A 24,187-nucleotide genomic window follows, 5' to 3' on the forward strand; every position below is an offset into this window, starting at 1 on the left:
CATTTTTCTTCTTTTTCGCTGCATAAACTGTCAGCGTGGTTGGTGCCAGATAAAATTAAACAGAAACAGTTCACACAAGTGAATTAAAGACTTTGTGCGTTATTTTGAATATGATGATAGATGACGTACTGCTGTATGCTGCAGTTTAACCATCATTAAAAAACAGAACAGTTATGGTTCACACCCTAATGTGGATGACTCACGGTCACCTGCGTTAATTTTTCTGGTTACACAGAGTTACCGTGAGGCCACTACTAGAAGTACCTTTTACTGTACTCTTCCAAAAAAAATGATTTGGATCTAGTTTGCTAAGGCATGGCATTGCACATGTACTTTGTGTCCAAGTCTGCTGCAATCCAAAACTTTATTCCAAACTTGTCCGGTTTGGATGCAATGTATTGTAAAAAAGAACAACGCACCTTTGTGGGAAACAACTGTTCATCAACAGTTATGTGTTGCCCTGGGTTGTATGACAACACAAGAACTGTATGTACTTTGGGAGCTCATGGCTGAGATTTCCTTTGGTAAAGCCCCCGAGGACAATAACTAAGGAGTCTGAATTTGTCCGCTCCACAGACAGGTTGGCGAGCACCCGCTGGGCATCCTGCACGCCGGTCTGCGACGGCATGTAAACGCCGACCAGAATGAATGAAGCGAACTCACGGGGAGAATAGTAGGGTTTATACTTGATCATAAAAGTTTCCAATTCTCAGGAGCAGAACTGTAGGATCGCTGTAACATCGCTACACCAGCCACAGTTCACTACAGTTGGAACCCTAGCTAGCTCAAGCGTGGGATCTGGTGTCGATCCACACCGCCACATCTCCGTGAAGCACAGGACAGCGGAGAAGGAAACATCTGTTATTATGCACAAGTAGCTGAAGTTGGTCAACTTCGTTGTGCAGTGAGCGCACATTAGAGAGGAATATGCCGAGCAAAGATGTATGTATCTACAGGAGAGTCACCCTGGGTGATGGGGCGCAGATGGGGGTGGGGTCGTCCTGAAGTCCACTGTCATCTCCACTGTTTTTAGGGCATTGAGCTCTAAGTTGTTGAGTCAACACCAGGTCACCAGGCGGTCAAACTCCCCTCTGTACGCTGACTCCTCTCCATCAAGTCCAATGAGGGTGGTATTATCTGAGAACCTCAGGAGCCACATTGTCTTTCAAAGCAACAGTAGTGGTCGTTCAGCCCATTTGCAAGGCACATGTTGTTAATGGAGTTCCGTGTTGCGGCCCATTCTGTACAGTTGGAACCCTAGCTAGCTCAAGCGTGGGATCTGGTGTCGATCCACCCAGCCACATCTCCGTGAAGCACAGGACAGCGGAGAAGAAAACATCTGTTATTATGCACAAGTAGCTGAAGTTGGTCAACTTCGTTGTGCAGTGAGCGCACATTAGAGAGGAATATGCCGGGAAAAGGTGTATGAAGTCCACAGTGGTGCAGCCGTACGAGCCCCGTTTCACAAGTGTAAGCAGCCTCTGGTGTTCTGGAGATCTCCTGGAGATTGCCTTACCTCCTTGCTAGGTTACCTCCTTGCTAATCCTGTATTTTGACTCTTTGTAACTCTCTTTGTCTCCACTCCTGAACGCCTCTTCCTTGAGCCTTCTTAGCAGAGTTTTGCTGTGAACCAGTTTTGAGTCCAAATGTCTAGAAACTCCTGTTTGTTGTAGGACAGCAACGCAGAGCACATACACTTACACATACACTTGGGGGCAGTTAGAATGCCTGGCACAGGACCGGAGTGCTTGGAGGACCTTCCACGGTGGCCTTTGCCCCAACTGGGGTGATAGGCCCCAACTAGGGTGATAGGCCCCAACTAGGGTGATAGGCCCCAACTAGGGTGATAGGCCCCAACTAGGGTGATAGGCCCCAACTAGGGTGATAGGCCCCAACTGGGGTGTGCAGTGCAATGAGGAATGCTTTGACCTGTACGTTGGGGGAAACAATGCAGCCATTATACAAACGTATGGCTCAACACGGGGGCCAGGACTCAGTAGTCCACCTCCACCCCCACCTGAAGGAGAAGGGGCACTCCTTTGATGATCATAGGGTGCGCATTCTAGCCAGAGAGGACATATGGTTGGGGAGAGGGGTGAAAGAAGCCTCCTCAAATGTACTACTAAACGATCATATTGTTCCGGCCCTTGACCACTTTAATCAACACCTCACCCCGCTTTGGAGTGGACTCCCCCACCAGAAAACTAGAACTGATGAAGCCTCTTGTATGAGAGGCGAAATGTCTGTAATTGGGAAATTAGTTCATGCTAATCCAGTACCTGTACACAAAGGTCCCTGGAGTAAATAATATTTGTTTAAATACCATTTCTCCAGTCAGGGAGAATGAGGCAATAAAACGTTTCCATTACTCAGTGCTCAACCACATACAGCAGCGTTACTTACATGTTGTTCTGGGCATCGCTGTCGTGCATGTCATTGTTTTGGGAATCGATGTGTTTACCGGGGCTGTTCCGGTTGGAGTTGTCCTCGGGTAACCGTGGCTCACTACCTCGTGCCGCAGGATCAGCCGCTCGTTTGGTGCTAATGTGCAGAACAGTGTTGGAGAACGTAGCAGGCTGTTCGCTGTAGCCCTGGACTGAGAGAGGACTGGAAGGGCAGACTGGAAAGTGGCCAGGACGCACGGCCTTGGCTGTGAGTGGAAACAGAGGGCAGGGTTATTGATTTTGACTCCAAAAAAAGGGAAAGGATTAAAAATATAAAAAAATAAGCAGTGTTTTTTTTAAAAAACTTCACTGAGGTACGACAAAGAAGAACATTTGGAATGCGCTCAGCTTCTCGGCAGCATTTATTCAAAGCGGTTCTGAAAATGCCTCTTAAATCAGTCTTCATTGTCTGACAACAGTGGACGAATCTCATTCATTATCTTCAGTTGAACCAATGATGAAATGAGGTATTGATAACAAAATGATTGCACTGCCATTTCAATTACTCTCCTCTCTCATGAACACAATCACTGTGTATTTCAGCAGTGAAACGACTCACTGCTGGTTCTATTTCATTTTCGGAATTTTTGTATCAAAGCAGCACAAAAAAAAAAAAAACCTTGACTTTCTACCAGGTTTTAAGCACATTTTTGTCTATTGCGCAGTGTTGACTTTGACGCTGACAGTTCCAGAACACAGAACTTTACCACAGGAAAGACTCATGTCTGTGTTTGAAATGATAGTGATCTTGTGAGTGGTGGAAGGAAGTGTGAGCTCAGTGAAGTGTGGAGAGAAGATGAAGCCTGGGGGAAACTACAGCACGGATATGTGATGGATGGAAGCTTCCAGCAAAATAAAAGATTCTTCAAGGACAAATATCAGATAGAAGACGTAGAAAAGTTGTGGGTTGATACCTGAACTGTGGAAGATGATTTTTGATTTTTTTTTTTTTTTTTTTGCTGCTTTCGCTCATTCAAAAATGAATGTATCCTTTTCAAACTTCTCAACTTTTCAGTTGATATAGCTCACTCTGCCGTTAGAGTGACTGAAATATTTTGTTTTATTTTAAAATGAAAATGAAAAAATGAATATTCAAATGAATTAATTTGGTCAAAATTAAATCATTTGTTTAACTAAACACTTGAGCTTGGTTAAAAAACAACGTTTCTATAACAAGTTTAATTGATTGATTTATGGTAAATGGATTGGATGTAATCAATCAACCAGTGAAGGAGCCACTGATGAGTCGATTATAAGACTTAATAAGAACACATCAAAGATTTCTGATCTTGCTATTTCTCTAATTTAAAAATAATAAAGTCCTGAAAAGTGATCGGAATTCCAGGGAGAACCTGCAGCCTTGAAAACCGCTCATCGATCTGTGCGTTTAATATCAAAGGCTTTTATCTGTCAAGAAGAGTTGGTACGAGTTACCGATGTGTGCAGTGTGAGGCCGGCGGAGAGGATAAAGGGCCCCCACCACGGCTTTTATTCGCTCCCCGAAGCGAAGGTCTGCGTTGTCACGAACCAGCTGGAACAGAATGGGAATAAAAATAAATAATGACGTAACGTGTTTGACCAAGAAAAGCAGCGTAACATGGTTCAAGAGACATTTAGTTCAGTCCAAAGCAGAAGATTTTTTCTTTTATTTATTGGAATGCGCTAAAGCTCTGCTCACTTTCCGACCAACTGGCTGTGGTCATTTTTTTTATTTTTTTATACAATATTCTTATTTATTTTACCTACTTTGAAATTAATATATTGACTAAAAATAATAATAATCATAAGTGTGTTGACTTTCAGCTTTAAAAAAGCCTTACATTAATTAAAAAAAATTAATAACAATACTAATAATAAATGTTTACCTGCATGGTGTTAACCTATATAATACTGCCCTCCAGTTCATTGATTATCTATTGAAATCCAACCTAAAGAAATTTCAGTTCTGGTACTTGATTTCAGTCAGTACATAAATGGAAAAAATTGAATCCTGTTTTCCATCATATGTTATAAAGCACAAACACTGAAGAACTCCTGGATGTTTTTTTTTTTTTAATGGTTTAAAAGAAAGCAGAGAAGTGGGTGTGGCCTGAATGTATGTGCTGAGACCTTAATCAAAGTGAAAGTGGATTATTTGTCATTGTGACACAGCTCGCCACTGAACACAACCAAATGTGACCTCTGCTTTTAACCCATCACCAAAGTGAACAGTGGGGCAGCTTTAAGCTCAGTGGTAACTTGGCAGCTGGTGGACTCGAACCTGAAACCTCCCGGACCCAAGTCTGCTTCCTTAACTACTAAGCAGCTGCAGCTGAGCTGACTCCCACAGGTGCTGCTTGTTAGCAATCACAGAGATTCACGAGCGGGGGAGCAGAAGTGTGACTGCAGCAGAAAACCTTTCATTTTGTGAGTTGTAATCACACCCCGGTATTTTTCCTTGCAGCGATAAGATTTGCGTCAGAAAACGGGTAGGAACGTTAAATTATTACTATTAAAAGCTACTTGTTCAGTATTTCTTGAACCTATAAAGTAAGGTTTAACAGCAGAGAGGTGTCAAGGCAAAGACCAACCCATTCTGTCAGTTATGTCTAGAAACGTCTGCTATTCACTTTCCAACTGAAGGTCAGACGAAGTTGAAACATCAATCTGTGCAAGAAAAAAAAAATCCCAGCTGCCTTAGTACAGAGCTCTGCTGCGTAAATATACTGTTGTTATGGGCTTTTTTAACAGGTATCGTTTAAAAATCATCTATCATTTAAAACAACAATAAACCTCTTTCACTGCTGTGGTAATGACCATCAAATACTTCATTTAAATAATGTTTGCCTTGTGTTCATCTAGTAAAACATGTGTTTTACTTCAATTTCCATTTTCTGCATAATCCCCCCCTGCAAATGGTTGAAAAGCTCCAGGCGCCGCACGTGTTAATGGCTCGGAGAGAGAGATAAAAATCCCAAAGATGTTTGTTTTGCCCTTGAACAAAATTGTGTTTTCCGTGTTATTGACTTTTACATTGCTGCATACATCAAGTTTACTACAAACAGAGCTGGCAAACAAATACACAAAAAAAAAAAAAAAACTGAGAAGTTCAGCAGAGCTGGCAAACAAATACACACAAAGAAAAAACTGAGAAGTTCAAACAGGTGGGATCGTGATCATTCAACATGATCCAGTTATTAAACCCGTGAAGAGAGATTTAAGGATTTTCTAGAGCAACCTCAGGCAGGACTGCAGGTTTAGAGAGAAAATGGAGGTGAAATTAAAATGAAGTAAAGTTATGACGGAGATAACGGGGGTAGAAATGTTTTCACATCTTCGCAGTGGGTTGTAAAATGACTGTAGAGATTTATGGCCAAGTCTGTGGTCCGTCAGCGCCACGGTATCAGAGGTGTTGGTGGAGGTGGCGGTGCACAGGATGGAGGTCTCGCAGCAGCCACTTAAAGGATTGGTTTTCTCCCTGACAAACTGCTGCATTGCAGCTCCAACCAATTTGTCAACCCGAGTGTACATGGCTGCCGGCACAACTTTTAGCACATTATTCCTTCGCCCAGTGCTTTAGTGCATTAGGTAATATTAGCAAAAAAAATGAGAAGTGAGTGCGTATTTATTTATGTCGGGGCTGGAGGATGCTTTCAAGAGTTGCGTTTGTCATCCGGAGGAGGAGGTAAAAAATGTTGAGAGTGCCTGTGTGCATCGACTGAAAGATCAATTCATTTGTACGTATTAAATCTGACTCCAACTGTTTTATGAACAGTGGCGTCGGTTCCCTGAAGGCAGCGCCTCTAACTTAGCTTATAGCTCCCTCGTTTCTTCCTATTATGTTCAATTAAACCTTCGTTTCAGAAAGGCAAGAGTAATTACAGGTGCAAATGTTTTATGGCCAGCTGCAGGGCACTGACTGACTCCAGTGCTGCATATCATTTTGATGACATGTAGCTGCTTGCGCTACTTAAAAACAGGGTCAGACGAAGTTGAAACATCAGAAAAAAAACCCCAGCTGCCTTAGTACAGAGCTCTGCTGCGTAAATATACTGTTGTTATGGGCTTTTTTAACAGGTATCGTTTAAAAATCATCTATCATTTAAAACAACAATAAACCTCTTTCACTGCTGTGGTAATGACCATCAAATACTTCATTTAAATAATGTTTGCCTTGTGTTCATCTAGTAAAACATGTGTTTTACTTCAATTTCCATTTTCTGCATAATCCCCCCCTGCAAATGGTTGAAAAGCTCCAGGCGCCGCACGTGTTAATGGCTCGGAGAGAGAGATAAAAATCCCAAAGATGTTTGTTTTGCCCTTGAACAAAATTGTGTTTTCCGTGTTATTGACTTTTACATTGCTGCATACATCAAGTTTACTACAAGCAGAGCTGGCAAACAAATACACACAAAGAAAAAACTGAGAAGTTCAAACAGGTGGGATCGTGATCATTCAACATGATCCAGTTATTAAACCCGTGAAGAGAGATTTAAGGATTTTCTAGAGCAACCTCAGGCAGGACTGCAGGTTTAGAGAGAAAATGGAGGTGAAATTAAAATGAAGTAAAGTTATGACGGAGATAACGGGGGTAGAAATGTTTTCACATCTTCGCAGTGGGTTGTAAAATGACTGTAGAGATTTATGGCCAAGTCTGTGGTCCGTCAGCGCCACGGTATCAGAGGTGTTGGTGGAGGTGGCGGTGCACAGGATGGAGGTCTCGCAGCAGCCACTTAAAGGATTGGTTTTCTCCCTGACAAACTGCTGCATTGCAGCTCCAACCAATTTGTCAACCCGAGTGTACATGGCTGCCGGCACAACTTTTAGCACATTATTCCTTCGCCCAGTGCTTTAGTGCATTAGGTAATATTAGCAAAAAAAATGAGAAGTGAGTGCGTATTTATTTATGTCGGGGCTGGAGGATGCTTTCAAGAGTTGCGTTTGTCATCCGGAGGAGGAGGTAAAAAATGTTGAGAGTGCCTGTGTGCATCGACTGAAAGATCAATTCATTTGTACGTATTAAATCTGACTCCAACTGTTTTATGAACAGTGGCGTCGGTTCCCTGAAGGCAGCGCCTCTAACTTAGCTTATAGCTCCCTCGTTTCTTCCTATTATGTTCAATTAAACCTTCGTTTCAGAAAGGCAAGAGTAATTACAGGTGCAAATGTTTTATGGCCAGCTGCAGGGCACTGACTGACTCCAGTGCTGCATATCATTTTGATGACATGTAGCTGCTTGCGCTACTTAAAAACAGACTTTTAAATATACCGTGGACACCCTAGATACGAGCTTCACGAAATACGAGGATTCCATGTTACGACTTTGTGAATGTTTTCGCTTCTTTTGCTGCTTTGAACATGTAAAAAAATCTACTACTGACACTTTTGCTATTTTTAAAATGAATCCCGCAGTGACTCTGGTACAGGTAGTATTAAAGTATTTTTGAATACAGGAGTTAATCCCGCAAAGCAGTGAAGGCACTTTTGTCATTTTTTACTAACTTTTACTACAACTTGTCATTGTGACACAGCACACCACTGACCACAATGAAATTTGATCGCTAAAGCACCCAGCACCTCAGTGGTAACTTGGCAGCTGGTGGACTCGAACCTGAAACCTTCCGGACCCAAGTTCACTTCCTCTTAGCCACCACTGCCCCTTTATTTGTGCACATAGAAAAGTAAAACGAGACGGTGAAGAGATGCTGAATTTGAAAAATTTGGGTGCCGGTGTGAAAACAGCACACATGTATCGCACATTATGTTAAAGTCAGAATACTACGGAATAATATACGTGTTAAACTAACGACTCTCAGTGGGAAGGAGTTGAACAGTCTGATGGCTCCAGGCAGGAATGAGTTCCTGTGGTGGTCTGCACTGCACCTCAGTGGAAAAAAGTCTTTGACTGGAGCTGCTGTGCGTGACCAGTACATCGGTAACGGACAAGAGTCACTGAGTACCACCGTCCTCGGCTGTGACAACATCCCCCTCTCTGACACCACAGTCAGGGTCCAACCCAACCCCCATGTCACTCGCCTCGTGGATTAGTCTGTCGGCATCTACCAGCCTGAGACTGCTGGCCCAGCATGCACTGGGAGATAAAACAGCACCGGCTAACGTCCTCATGAAAATGACAAATCTGTCAGTTTTTGCCGGTGCTTCCTGTTCTTGTGTATAAAATCCGACCTCAGTTTTGAAGAGCTGGTTTAAACCCCCTCAAAACGTCGTTTTTTGTTTTTTTTTTCTCTGCCATGACTGACAGTTTCGTCCCTGCTGTTTCTCACCGTACCTGTTTGTGAACCTTCGTAAGCTGGTCCAGGTTGTTTTCAAGAAAGGAAATCTTCTGTTTCTGGGTGAGGTATCCTCCAGAATCATCAGGCTCCAGCAGCGCACTCTGTCAACGAAAGCGGCGGAAACACTGCAGCATAAATATGAAGTCGTTTACGGACAAATAACGAGCAAACATTCCAGAACAAATCTCAGCCATAACTCAGTATGATGGTTCTTTATGCCAGCAGTGTACTCTGAGATGAAGTTTAAACACAAATACTACAGATGGCAGGACTACTTCTACTTCTATACAGTAAACAACACAAAGGAACTTTTATGCTTAGATTCAGATTCTGCATAGTTCTACTGTATACTCTGTTGTACTCTGACCACAGAGAATCCCAGGGCCATCAGTTTGGGAGACGTTAAATCCCAAGCCACACATGAACACATCTGGTCAAGATCATACTGTGTCACATGGTTCATGGTTTTATGGTCAAGGTTGGAGTAAAGCAAATCAAATCAGTCTATCAGAATTATATTTGGTATTACAGTAACAGTAACTAAAGGGACACTACATAGGATTTTGCAGCATCTCGTGGCAAAGCTGTGAATATTAGGTCAGTAAACACAGGAAATAGATTTCTGCCAGGGTTCTGTGGGTTGGAAACACTTGTACGATATATATAAATTGTTAATTATGGGATCATGAAATACAGGCGGTCCTCGGTTTACAGCGTCCTCGAGTTTCGGCGTTTCATGGTAACGTCGCCATCTCACATGAATTGCCATACATGGAATTGTGCTTCGTTCACTTTTTCGTTTGCATTGTTTTCTTTGGAACTTTTTGCCCTTAATTATGACTAGATTATGATGTTAGCGCTGTTAGCGTAATGTGTACGAAAAGTGTTGCGCAGCAGAAAGGGAATTCCGACATAAATCGAGGATCCCCCGCCCCTGTTTACAAGTCATACCAACATGAGTGTTCAACTCATAAATGTTAGTAAATCAATTTTATTTAGGGATGTTAAATATTAACTTTTTGTCGATCCAACATTATCCAATCAATTTACCAGGTGCAAAAAATGTGGATTTGAACCTGAAACCTACTGGATGGCAGACAGGAATCGTACGTGCTATAAACACTGTGGTAGACGGTATTACTAAGGGACATTTACGATCACCTGTGTGAGTTGCCAAGTTTGTGTCTGATCCACAGCCTCACCATAGACAAGTATAAATTTTAACTACTGCAGGATGTGATTGAGGAGAAGTATTGGGAAAACATTACCTCTGATTAAAAGCTGTCAATTTAGTGGACTGAGAAAAATGAAGAGAAAAATTATAGATGCAGCGGGGATTTTTGCACTGCGTTGTACATCATACAGTGTATCAGGAGAACGAGGTAGTGCGACTCTAATCTTATCCTAACATACCGTAAATTTCCGGACTATTGAGCGCACCTGAATATAAGCCGCACCCACTAAATTAAAAAATGTACATATATAGGCCGCACTTCTCTATAAGCCGCAGGTGTCCACGTTGTACATTTATATAAATGCTTTTTTTCCGAACAGTGCCTCTTATATAAATGCTTTATTTCCGAACAGTGCCTGTAACACGGCTGGTTACACGTTAGCTCTTTCCTGCGTCGGCGCCACGATCGTAGTTGAAATGCACAGGGGAGATTTGATAATCTGCTCCAGGACTGAAGCTTTCTGACTGAACATTAGCTCCGAGGCTAACTCCCTTTACTTTGTGCTTGTCCGCAGCAGAGGTAAACAGAAACAGTGAAGTTGGAGTCTTTATTATCATCCACACCGACCACAACAGAACATAAACAGAGTTTTAACAGCTCCTGTATAACCAACTGATGCCTCAACATGACAGGGCGACAACTGCTGTCAACTTTCGCTAACGTTCTCTGTCGCTTGTGCTCACATATACTCACACAGCCATTCACAGACAGACATACGCTACTAGTATAACACACAGTAGTCGACCAGAAAAGTCATTCATTGATGGCTAGCGGTATGAACTTTGCTAGCACGTAAAAATCCATAAATTAGCCGCATCATCGTTTAAGCTGCAGGGTTTAAAGCATGTGAAAAACAGTGGCTTGTAGTCCGGAAATTGCAGTGCTCTTAAATTGCAGTATGTTCTTATCTTAATTTATCTTCACTCATCCTAAAAAAAAGTGGCTTGTAGTCCGGAAATTGCAGTATGTTCTTATCTCATCTTATCTTAATTTATCTTCACTCATCCCATCTCGACTCAACTCGACAGGAAATGGCACGACATGACAGACTCGACTCATCTTGTTGTATATATATATTTTACCTGGTTTCATCCTGACTTGTCTTATCTTGCCTTGTTTCGCCTCATCCTTTCTTAATAATACATTATCACAACAGAAATATCATCCGCTTCACTGTGCCAAGTTTTCCACAAAACAAATGCTCCTAAAATACTTCATTTTTGCCAGAGCCAGAACTAGGAAGGTACATGTTTGGGCATGAAGTGGACAGAGCATAGATCATGTTGACCACGTTCACTACCCCTTTTCCGCCATTTGTATTCATGGACCACGAAGAGCAGCAGGTGGCCGTGCACCAATAGTTGTCAATCACATGTCCTGGACATAAGTTTGAATCTGCCCTTGCACTTGTTCTGGCTACAGACCTGTTCTCATGATAATTTAATGGAGAATATCTTATTGTCTGCACTTACTTTTCGGACTCGAAAGGTGAGGTCCTGAACGAAAAGTTTGCGCAGGTTGTGCAAGGTGCTGAGTTCCCGTCCCTGCGTGTAAAGTCAGAGTAAATGACCCAGTAAAAGCAGTAAGAAAGTACTTAGAGGATCAGTGGTCCCGCGGGAGCCCAGCGAATAATGACTCACAACAGTCTCCTCCAGTCCTTTGAGGTCCTGCTTTGACTGTTCATGTCGCTCGTGGAGAAATCTGAAGATGGATAGAGAGAGAGAGAGAGAGAGAGACAATCAGAGTGATAGAGAATCAGGCATGAATTCTCCTCAGCCTAATAATGAATTATTCATGAACAAAGAACAAACACATCATTGGCCCCATTCAATGGTTAATACTCAGCTTCCATGTGATGCAATACGCCGAAAAAAGGTCAGCGCAGCTGCTAGCATGTTTCCGTAAAGGAAACATGTATGGCTTAAGGTAAAGGTAAAAGAAAAGGGTTGGCCTCCAGTTATATTTAGTCACAGTCTGTAGTCGTGCATGAGAGAGGCGCGCTATAAATAGATCGGGAGTGAGAGGAAAATAAATGGATGAGAGGTAGGCACCAGACAAAGAGGGATGGAAAACGGGGATTGAAAGAAACAGCTGGCCCCCAGGCCATAGTGCGAGCAAGTGTTTGAGAGTCGGCCAGGACAGTTAAAGCAGACTCACGTCAGTTCCTCCAGCTGGTGGCTCTTGTGATGCTCCTGGCACCTGAGACGCTCGTAGTCGTCGTGCAGTTGCTCCAGTTCTAGCTGCTGCTGCTGGTTGCAGCTGAAATAGTGAGAACACAGTTATGAGAAAATGTAACCCAAAAACTATGAGTAACAAAAAAATCATGTATTATATAACGCACGGGAAGTACTTTGTTATATCAGTGGAGACGATGTCGGTCTTTATTTGTCATATTTTTGGGAGACATTTCTAAATGAATATGTTACCCAAAAAAAAAAAGACCCAGTAGGTGGCAGTAATTTACCTCAAAGGATGCAGAGCTGTTACAGGTTATACGAGGTAGAAATGATGCTGAATTTCTCCAATCATTTTTAACAGTTATGTTCCAACATTGTTGAAGGTGTGAATGATGGTGAATTTCTCCAATCATTTTTAACACTTTGGGAAATAAAGTTATGTTCCAACATTGTTGAAGGTGTACGGCTCCACAAAAGAGCAGCGGCTCTTTGATGCAGTACTATAGGGTTTTCATTGGAACAATTAGTTGATAGAAACCTAAATGTCATACTTGAAAAACGTTTTTGACAAAGGTAGACATGGGATTAAATAAAATGCCAATGTGGTAGCAGCCATTCAGTTTCGTCCACTTATCCGTTACCGGGTCATGGGGGCAGCAGTCTCCATGACCGCCACTCAAATCACACTGCACCGTACCAACCCCCCTGAACCTTCCTGTGGGTGGGGATCCTGAACCTTCCTGTGGGTGGGGATTCAGTCTTGTCCAGGAGGTGAACCCTGGGGTTCCACACCAATGCCTCTGGGCCAAAGCACCATGTGGTAGCAGCCATTTTATTTTAATATTGGTTTAAATAAAGGATTCCTTGATCATATTCTAAGGGTCCAATATTGGTCACAATTTCAGGATCGAACATTGAAAAACCAACCACAGCCAGGCCGATCCAATACCTAAGGCCGAATTCCCAACTAATTCTGTTAATGACATGCAGTGAATAGGGTCACTATCACTTCAGCAAAAGAAAGAAAAGAAGATATCGAATTGTTTTGGTAAATATACCAGGGTCCGGTATCGGTATTGGAGGTGAAAAAGTACTCAAGCCGTCACTGCTTAAAATAAGTTTAGACATTCTCTGCAATATTCAAATATCTTCATCCATCCATCTATCTATCCATTCATTCATTCATCCATCCATCCATGCCGTCATCCATCCAGAATCCCTACAAGCAGAGCAGCCCCTCGTGTCTTTTCACACAGACTCCCAGCAGATGTTCTTTGAGTGTTATCAAAACCTCCCAGACCAGCAGGGAAATATATTTCAGGGTTTCAAGAGAACTCCGTCCGACAATCTCCACCAGACTTCATGAAAGCAGAAGTGAGTTTTCTCATTTGAATTTCTGATGTGGTTCAGACATTTGCCTCTGGGAAAAGTGCGCAATATAAAAGTTGTTCTCCTATATTTCCTTTAACGCTCCGCACACATACACCTACATCTTTGTACCAATTTGTCATCTCTTTTCCAAGACCAAATATATGAGAGAGTGGAGAATAACAATCATAAGGCACTGACTCTGTCAACTCGTCGATGTACTTCTGCTTCTCCGAGATCTTGTCTCGCAGGTGGCTGAGCTGTTTGCCGTGCGTTTCACGGTGCGACTCCATCTGCTGCTCCAGAGCTCTCTGAGGTACGAGGAAAAGGAGTGGGCGAGAGAGACACAAAACGGCACATATGGGTCTGAGGAAGGTGAGACAGTATCCATATGTCGGAGCGAGAGGGAAATAAAAAGACGCGTGGACACGCGAGGGCATTTAGTGCATGTGAATGTGGTGAGAAATAAATAATTGAAAAAAGAAGGGAACCACGTGCACAGGCAGAAGATTCAAAAAATAGATCCCGATAATGAAATACGACACAAACACATGCACAGATGGGTTTGTTTGCTTCAGGGCTTTGCGTCACACACACTGTACTTATGTTGATCCTGTTGGGATAATGACTAATCTACAAGAACTATGAGGTGTTCATGATGTCGCAAAAAGGGGAAAAAAAAAAAATCTCTGAAACTTTGAATCCCTGAAGCAAGGTACAAACATTTACGAATCAGTAACACGTAATTGATTGTGAAAAACAACGCCTAATTCGAGAAGTGTGAAGAAGTAAGAAGTGAAGAATATTATTAAAAGGTGCAGTTAATGTTTGAAAGATACCGCAGGGACTCATTGATCCTGCCCGGTAACAATAATAATAAACTTTAAGAGACATTTTCCCCGGGTCCTTTATAGAGAGTAAAGGCAAAAATAGAGTCTGTCGTTTTAGTTCAGGGCTTTGAGTGCCACAGTGCCCCCTGCTGAATGATCGTACACGCAATTAGCATGGATAAAAAGTGTAATAATCATTCATAAGGCGGAGTAAGATTCTCTTTTTTCATATTACTGCTATAATATAGTCTGTGCAATACACTCTTAGCATTGATAAAAAGTGTAGGTGGAGTAAGATTCTCTTATTTCATATTACTGCTATAATATAGTCTGTTATCAGTATATATTAGTAATACAAATGAATAAATCACACGCTTAAATCAATCTGGTGAGCCAGATGTCGTCAGCAACGGCCAAGAATTAGCCGACAGCCCGACCATTGTCAAGCACTTTCCTAAAGTTTGTTTCAGCTCATACGTGTCACTAAGACTAAACTGAAAAAGAAAAAGCTTCATCTTACGCATTCAATTCACATTTCTGGTGTAATTAACCTTTTCTGGCTTGAAGAGGAATTACTTGACCACTTCAACACCCACACAGCCGTGAATGAGACTAATAATTTATTCCTACGGATCGTTCAGACTTTGCAGGTCTTTAATTGGGACAATTAATCAGATTATAACAATAAAATGACTCTTGTCAAAAAGGATGACTGTCAATGGGAGGTGCAGTAATTGGCCTGCAGGCTCCTGGATACATCTTCAGAGTTATTATGCTATTATGTGAATGCAATTGATCAACACACCTGACAATTGGGCAAAAGATGAAGAGAAATACTATCTAAGGGAAACATTTGTATCTCAGTAGCTTACTGAAGTACTTCTAGAGAGACAAAGGGAGGAAGATGAGACTTGAAGTCACCGATCCCTCATACAAATAAAATGTCCTAACAGATGAAATGCTAATCATTTAAAAATAATTTGCTGTAATTAACCCTGTGAATCATGTAGATTTAATTAGATGTTCTCGTGTCCAAGGTAATTAAAAGAAAGAAAGAAAGAAAAGCACAGCTATTACTAATACAGTCATCCCTCTCCTATGGCGGTAGTTGCGTTCCAAGACCCAACACGAAGTAGAGACGCGATAGCTATTATATTACTTACGTATATATTTACCCTTTACGATCCTCCCCCACATTGTTATCAACCCTCCCTAGACTGTATTATTATGTATTTCTCACAGTGGAGTTGTAGAATGGTGACGAAGAGCGAAGTGAACGAGAGAGTGGCCGACAGATGAGGGGAGATGCTGAGAGATGCTACGATGCATGAGCCAATCAGTGTGAGGAACAGAAGAGCATGCTCAATTAGCCAACAGTGTTAGCCAATAGTATGCTACGAGTGTACGATCTCGTCTAGGTAAACAAAGCTAACAGCGATAGTTCGCAAATGCGCTTATCTGAATTTCAGACAAAACTTTCGTATGTATAATTATTATATAATGTATTTTAGTTTTTATTTTTTTGCTATGTTTCGCGTTATAGCGTAAACATCGCAAAATCGACTACAAAAAAATGCGATGTACTGAGGGAGCGAAAGGAAGTCCGCGATATAGAGACGGAACACTACTGATTTTCAAAATGTGCGCCATTGTATATTGAATTTTGTGTATTCAACAACTGTTTCACCCAACACTATACAATATATATTTTATCTGCACAAGTGTCTATAAAAAAAAATCTCCCACACACACCTGCAGCTGTCTGGGTTCTGCTAGTGCAACAAACACTATAAAATATATTTTATCTGCAAAAGTGTATATAAAAAAAAAAATCTCCCACACACCTGCAGCTGTCTGGGTTCTGCGGGCGGATTTGGGTCACACACCTTACCTTTAGATCACAGTAATCCTGCTCTGAAGTTTCACTCTTTTCCCGGGTCATTTGCGACATTCTCTCTGAAACACAGGAATACGACAGTGAGCGCACCCTTGACGGAAAGTATGATGTTAATAAAACGGTGACAGTGACCTGACTGTTTGCACAGCAGTCCTGGTGATGGATGTTCACACCAAGGTTCAGTGTCATCCTATGTCATGCCTTGAGTGTAACGGTAGCGACAGCTGCTGTATCATGCTGATCTGTTGTTTACTCACTGCTGCTCCCGTTGTCTGCTGATGAAATTACGAGCACGCGTTCTCTACCTTGGAGAGAGGCCGCGATGGTTACCGTGACCCGTGGCTCGGCGCGCTCGTCTCCGTCCGTAATGAGTCCAGCACTGCTTGGCTCAGGTCTTGGGGTTTGGATGAAATTTATTTAGCTGCTCTTGAATCTACTGCTCATCTAATAATACAGTTCAGTGAGACTGTGCAGAGAACGACGGTCGGCGCCCGCGGCCAGATCTGCCTTTGCCTTTGGCCCGAACTGTTTCAGTGTCCTGGGAGGAGACGCTGAACCTCGGCCTGAATTTCAAATAAATCATTAATTCATTCTCCCTGCTGCTGCTGCTGACAGGTGGGGAGCTCGAACTCTTCATCAGCCTTTTACGTATCAGTTCCTTTCTCTTGACAGAACAAAAAGGCATTTGGCACAGCTGAAAAACTTTCCTCTAAAGCCAATAAAAACGTTTTTAACTGAGTGGCAAATCCCTTTCGGTCCGTGTTATAACTCGATGGAGCAGAGGCACTCTGACAGACTCTCTCTCACTCTGTCTTTTTACAATTTTATTTTCTCTTGGCAGGATTTTAATTTGACTATGTCTGAACATTAACCTTAAATCTGACTTTGAAATCTGCCGTCAGCTTCCCCTACCAATTTGCAATGTCGATCGGTGTAAACACCGTCCTTCGCTGTGCACTGAAAAGGAAAAGTCACACGGCAGAGGTGCTCGTTATTCATCATTTAAATCCTTTCAGCACAGTGTCATCTCCAACATGTTTGGTTCAGCCTCAGTTAAACCTGTGTTATTCCACGTTTGAGCTGACGTTTCGCTCCACGCTCAAACCCTCGTTTTGTTAGATTTGTCCATCATTTTCACTTTACTCTCTCTTTTTTTTTTATTCACTTCTGTTTCCTGATCATCTCCAGTCTCTTGTTTGTCCTTCTTTTTTTTCCTCTTCTATCTTTTATGATTAATGCAGGGGGGGGGGGTTATTCCAAAAAAATTGACCATGTGTTTCCAAAACAGATCCTTGAACATTTGACTTCAACTAAAAGCCCGGTGGCTACACATGAATCTTGCAGCGAATTGAATTCTTTAACCATTTTTTTTTTCTCTAGTAGCACAATTTACCCTTTTTCTCTAGTGATGCTCATATTGTTTTTTTATTTTTAAGGAAAATATATCCACGGTGTCTCAATAATGAATTCTAATGATCTTTCACCTTCTAATAAAAGAAAATGCTGCCCTACCTTGAGCCTGGAGTTTGGCCAGCTCCATGCTCAGAGAGTCGTAGCTGTCTTCCAACTGTCTCTTCTTCAGCTCCAGGTTCTGCGTGTATTTTGTCAGAGAGCAGATTTTGGCCCCGTGCTGAAAGTCGAAGGACAAGAGGTCAAGTTGCTGATGAATAATAATAATAATTAAAAAAAAACCCTCTACCCACAAGAACAGTAAACACTGAGGAAACGTGTTCTTTTATTCATTGTATAACTGGCTGGTTTAATTATTTAGGATTTTATTTCTAACAGTATCTATCTAACAGCAAGAGTCAACCATTTTTATTTGGCATTTAAGACAGTTCATAATCACAAGATCCAAAATTTTATGATCCCTAAACCAGGACCCCCAGAGGGCTGCGAACCCTTTGTTGATACCGGTGCCTTAAAAGGCAGCTAAACGGAGACTTTTTCTGCACAGAACTCCTTATTTACCTTTGTGTAAAGAATCGTGCCACCGCGGTGACACATTTTCCTACCTGTGAAATGAGGAGGTGACACGAGGACAGCTCCCTCCCCGTCTCTTCCATCTTGCGATGACACTCCATCTGCAGGTTCTCCAGGTGGCGGCAGCGCTTCACCATGGACTTCACCTCTGACTTGATCTTACTGACGTAGAGGCGAGCCACTGTGAATTCCTCCTCAATCGCACCAGTGATCTCCCTGGGCTGCAGATGAATGAGGCGGTGAAGGAGGACACTTCATTTTTTATTTTTTTTTTTTTTATCGTTTATTTTTGGTTCAGATTCAATAGGGTTGAATTAAAGACAGCCGGGACATTGGAGAGGCAGAAATGATGGGGATTTTAAAAGTATCTACAATAATTTAGTGTACATAGAATCATTTAGCAGATTCAGAAATGAACGTGCACATTCAAATCAATCTAAATATTTCAGATGGTCTTGGAAATGCTCATTCATCACTTTAAGTGTTTTTTTTTCCCATACAGAACCAATATACAGAGGTGATGGAATGTCAAGTTTATAATGCTTTCCTGGGGCAATGCATCAAATCGGCTTAGAGTACTGTTTATAATGTTTAGAAATAGATGAATTAATTTTACTGTACCGAGGCCTATTGTGACAGAATGACCAACTAGGGTCATTTAGCATCACAGCTAAAATGTCACATTTATGAGTTATGGCTTAACTATCCAAAACCAAAATCCAAATTTTAGCTCCTACATAGATCAGTGTCCGAGAGGAAACGGGGAAATATCGGGTATAAAATTACGATTTATATTCACTAGGCCTGCGGCCATATATAAAGAAAACTTATTATTTTGCATATATATGCATATATATATATATATATATATATATATCAAAATTAAATTATCATCGTCTAAAAATTATCTGCCCCTCCACTGCAGTACCTCAGTGAACCCCTTGAGGTTCCAAACACATCATGTTGAAACCTGTGCCTTAAAGAACACCAAGCATCACAGCTACAGCTGAACACATCCACAACCTGACAGTCTTACTGCAGTTGTAAGTGGTGTGATTTGTTGTTGAAGTAAAACATAAAACATAGAAAAAAGTTATGAAAAAAAAGTGACGCTCATTTTCTCTGAATACAGACAGCCAGTGTCTTAACAATGACTTCAACAGATTTATTTGTTGTTATTGCTGTTCCCGTGAGAGACGCTGTGCTCAGTTTGTCTGTGTGGGCAGGACTGGAGAAATCAAGGCTGAGGGAAGGTCATCAGAACTATAACCAGCCCAGGCTGGGAGTTATATTCCCAAGTAAACACATTTATATGGTACACATAGCAGGGAGTTGCGCCTTGAGTTATGACTATGATCTCAAGTTGACGTCTTTACTTTGTTTTGCCTTGAACACATCCTTCTTTGATTTTTTTTTTTTTTGTACCCTAGCCGTGTTTTTGGTAAGCGACGGAGGTATCTGAACTCGTCTTTGGTAAGCGACGGAGGTATCTGAAACATTACAGTGGCCTCTGCTGCACTCACCAGCTTGATCTCCTTGTTGCCAACAATGGCGCTGAACTCACTCAGATCCCTCATGAGCCCGTTTAGAATCTCGGCGATGCGTTTCCTCTGGTGGCCGCTCACTTCCTGGATACGAGACAGCTCTGCCTCCAGTGCCATCAGCTGACTCTGTGGTATATAAAAGAGTGGGGGGAGAGGGAGATGATGAACAACAGAGGTTATATGACAAGAAGGAGAACAAATGAGGGAGAGAGAGAGAGAGAGAGAGAGACTGGAAAGGCCTTGAAGGGGGAATAATGAAGATAATATGGAAATTGTGGGGGAAGACAAGAGCGGAGGAAGCGCAGGAGTCCTTAACGTGTGAGAGCACACAAGGCTGCCGGGCACATTTTAACCCTGGATCACGTCCTCATCCAAGAAATCCAGACAGCAAACTGTAATAGCTGCTGAATTAAAAATCAATAAACTACTGAGATCGGGGCTTGATGGAGTTGGGGACGGATGAGAGGGTCGGAGTGACTGATGGGAGTCGACGTTATCTTTCTCCTTTTCTTATAACAGGTAGCTGCTAAACAACGCAGTCGCCCGACCGGATGACTTGAACACAATGTAACAAATTGGATTTATGGGCTCTGATACAGTTCCCTCTAGTCCAGAACACATTGCGCATCACTGCGAATTTGTGCTTCTATTTTTCTTCCTAATTACCAGCTGCAACAAAATACCGGGACAGAGAAAAGCCGTTGTTGTCATTGGTAACGGTGGTGAGTTCTCCTTTATGGTAAATCAGCAAACAAAGTCCTCTACTGATACTAGCTAACTACAGTTAGCTTAGGGATGTCTGATGCTGGCTATATACTGATATTGTCCAAACTCTTCGTTTCCGATTCCGATATCAACCGATACCGATATATAGAGCCGTTTGGGTTAAATCAGGTTTAACGTTATCAGGTTTTCATTTCCGGAAAAATATCGGCCGATAACATCGGTTAGTACCTTCCAGTGGACGCACCACCGACAGGAAGGTTCATGGGGGGGTTGGTACGGTGCAGTGTGATTTGTGTGGCGGTCATGGAGACTGCTGCCCCCGTGACCTGGTAACGGATATTTGGATGAAAATGGATGGATGGATGGAACATCGATTGGCCAATATTATCCAACATCCCACTCAAATTTTGAAAATATATTTCTGGGAAAATATATTATACTGAAGTCTTTTTGGTTTTGAAAACTCTGGCTGTATTTAGTTGGCGGAGAAAAAAAAAATCAAAAAGAAGTTAATATTAAGCCGTTGCACAAACAAATTAGTTCTGTCAATCAAGTAAATGGTAACAACTCCAGTAACTGGGACATTCATAAGAACTGTTACAATGAATGTTGAAGTGACTCACTGATTGACAGGCAGAATTGTTTGACTTACAATCAGTGTAATACACATGTATTTTTTTTGCCACCTTCCTGTCCCATAAGTCCGTTACACCCTTCTTGTTTCACTGTTCTTTAATTGCTCCTCGTCTTCCACTCCACCTGTCTAATTGCTCCGGTGTCCTTGTGCAGCATTATGTGCGTATTCATAAAAAACATTTTTTTAATAACTTTAAATAACGCAGTCCATAACCACATTATCGGCGTGTGTTCACAACCCTGACCTTCGTCTTTGTTTGTTACGTGTGTTCACAAATAGCTACAACCCTGACCTTCGTCTTTGTTTGTTGTGGCCATGAACACGGAGCGTGTAACTTTTCGACAGGAAATACAGCTGGACAGGTTTTACTCCAGTTGACAACAAACAGCGGAGGGTATTTTTTTTATTTTTTTTTTTTATCGTTACGCTAACTGGATCACCACAGTCTAATGCATTCTAAAGGGTTCATTTTAGATTACAGCCCCATGCACCATTAGGATCAATTGAAGGCAACATTAACAACCATTTTCCAGGTCACGTCCTGTGTCGCAACATTACCGTAACTTAAATGGTGATAAATATGAACTGAGGGACCGATTCATTTGTGAGCAGGTTTAAAGGGATGATGAGAACCGTCAAGATAAATGTTTCAGTATGTGGCAGGTTGATAATGTTTCGTCATGCTCGTTGGTCAAATGATATATGGCGGTGTGAGTAGAACAATAGGACAGGGCTCGGGAGTTCGGTGGGAGGGAGGGGTCACCAATGAATGGCAGTCACTGTAAATAATGGTGTAGCCTCCGCCAAGAGACCAACGTAAGGATGGAGATAGCGCATCTACTCGTTTCCTGCCACTATTTTCTAGGTCACTCCTGCACCGTTATAGCTGCAGATATGGAAACATTTTTGGTGCTCATTATGGGATATACTCTCTGCAGAGTCAGGGAGGGGGAGATAAAGCCCAGGGGGATTGAGACTCTGCATAGTATTGAGCACCTCCAGGCTGCAGTCAGATTTCCAGAGGGCATCCCTGAGAAGATGATCTGTCGGAGGAGCAGTGCCACGTTGCATTTTTCTTTTTTTTCTTGTATGATTGAGGATAATGAAATCTCAGCCTTATAGAACTCTGATTTGTCTCACTGTGAGCTCTTTTCATCAATATCTCTACAGAGATAGAAAGAAGAGGAGGGGGGAGACCGCACCACGGCTAATATCGAAGAGGATTTAAGGAGGTGGATAGTGGTCCGGCAGGTCCACTGGACCGCAGCAACTTTATTAAAACCTGACCAGCTCGGAGGGGACTGTCTTTTAGCTGCTTATCTATTTGAGTTGCTACTATTTTTAAAGTACTTTCATTCCTAAGGAAAATGTGAAAATGAACTCACAGTTTCAAGTAGTTCCCAAACTATGACTTTATCAACTTCGCTGAACAATATTTTAGACTATGACACAGCTTTTTATCAACTTCGCTGAACAATATTTTATTCACTAACTGCCATTCTAATAATAACAAAAATACAAATTAGCACAACTCCTCCAAGACTGGGCCAATCAAAGACAAAATCTATTTTATCTATTGAATAGCAAACATGCAGTTTTGTTTTTTTTATGGATCTTTTTGAACGGGGGTTGAAGCTGTCCACCTCAAACTCTTAGTTCCATTTTCAATATTCTGTTTTTTGGTCGGCAATAACCAGCCCAGAGGCTGCGCCCCCCACTTTGAGAACCACAACTCTTGAAAAATGGTAATTTCCATTTACGTCTCGAGGGCCTCATTAAGCCGCTGTTAAAAAAAAAAGCTTGGAGGATGATTATCAAATATTTAAACGTATTAATTAATGCTTCTTTTTGATGCTGCTCTTAAATATTCACTGAACATTGCTTTAGCTTTTATCTTAGAGGGAATTTGCATGGTCAGAGAAAAGCTCCTGCTGTTGAGAATGTAATAATGATGATTTTACGGGCAATGATTAGAGGTTGGAAAAAAAAATAGGAATGTGTTATTAACAAGAAAGTGTCTTTTACTTTTTTTGGATAAACCTTAGCAACATTTAGTAAAAAACATTCAGTCTTTAGCAACATTGATATTTGTAATATACTTCTTAAATCTTGAAATTTAGCTTTAACTCATCAGGGTCTTTTTTTTTTTTCCTCTTTTATTTGTTCCTGTAAACACAGCCCACGTCTGTTCTTGTTCGTCTCACCCTGATGCGTTTGTGTCTTTTTTGTCAGCGGGTTTTGCTGATGCTTTGTTCTCTGGAGGTTCCCGTCCACGCTGCTGCACTCGGTGGCGGACTTCTTCTTTGTGTGCTTTGGATTACCTGAGCAGTTTCCTCAGAGCCAGCCTTGAGCCCATGACTCTACTCCTGTCCTAGATTTTAACTTCATTTGTACACAGATCTGTGTGTGTGGCAAACTTACCACCATCTCCTAACAAAGAGCTCTGTCATTAAAAAAAAAGATTTGACAAAGCAGCTCAATATTAATTTTCACAGGCTTTGATGCTAATCTATGGCGAATTTAAATACAGATTAATCTTTGACTGCACTGAGCTGCGCAGAGAAACTACAGAGTAAAAAAGGATAGTCGGTGTTTTTGTGTAACAAAGGTTCAACACAGCAGCATCTATCTATCTATCTATCTATCTAGCTAACTAACAGTGGTGGGTAGTAACGAGGTACATTTACTCCATTACATTTACTTGAGTAAGTTTTTCCAAAATAAAATACTTCTAAGAGTAGTTTTAAATCTCTATACTTTTTACTTTTACTTGAGTAGGTTTATGAAGAAGTAACTACTCTTACTCCACTACATTAGGCTACACTGAGCTTGTTATTTTTATCAGAGACACTGGATAAACCTGGATAAAAAAAAAGGGCGACTTGGCTTTCAAAAGGTGAGAGGCTTGTTGTGTGCCGTTATGTACTGTTCGCAAACAAGAACAAGAGGATAACTTAATGCGATCAAAACAGAGTCTCAACGGTCTACTTCTCTTAGAATGGGTACAAAGTACCTGTGCCTAGACCAAGCATTTTGGAACGGCATGATTAAAAAAAGTTTATCGAATTTAATAT

The 24,187-nt window shown here is 41.7% G+C and overlaps 1 protein-coding gene across 1 annotated transcript in view; it reads right to left on the minus strand.

Moving 5' to 3' along the window:
• Positions 1 to 24,187, minus strand: part of kif5ab (kinesin family member 5A, b) — an 85,405-nt gene that overhangs the window by 8,587 nt on the left and 52,631 nt on the right. Inside the window, exons 15-25 of the mRNA XM_017036419.2 lie at positions 19,730 to 19,876; positions 18,239 to 18,427; positions 17,736 to 17,853; positions 16,218 to 16,282; positions 13,698 to 13,807; positions 12,109 to 12,210; positions 11,592 to 11,652; positions 11,424 to 11,495; positions 8,713 to 8,817; positions 3,879 to 3,975; positions 2,404 to 2,650 (exon numbers count right to left, since the gene is read on the minus strand). Of these exons, the coding sequence (XP_016891908.1) occupies positions 2,404 to 2,650; positions 3,879 to 3,975; positions 8,713 to 8,817; positions 11,424 to 11,495; positions 11,592 to 11,652; positions 12,109 to 12,210; positions 13,698 to 13,807; positions 16,218 to 16,282; positions 17,736 to 17,853; positions 18,239 to 18,427; positions 19,730 to 19,876 (1,313 nt within the window). The remainder of the gene's footprint in view (positions 1 to 2,403; positions 2,651 to 3,878; positions 3,976 to 8,712; positions 8,818 to 11,423; positions 11,496 to 11,591; positions 11,653 to 12,108; positions 12,211 to 13,697; positions 13,808 to 16,217; positions 16,283 to 17,735; positions 17,854 to 18,238; positions 18,428 to 19,729; positions 19,877 to 24,187) is intronic.

This window comes from Cynoglossus semilaevis, chromosome 11, assembly GCF_000523025.1.
Source record: "Cynoglossus semilaevis isolate Cse_v1.0 chromosome 11, Cse_v1.0, whole genome shotgun sequence".
NCBI classification, from domain to species: Eukaryota; Metazoa; Chordata; class Actinopteri; order Pleuronectiformes; family Cynoglossidae; genus Cynoglossus; species Cynoglossus semilaevis.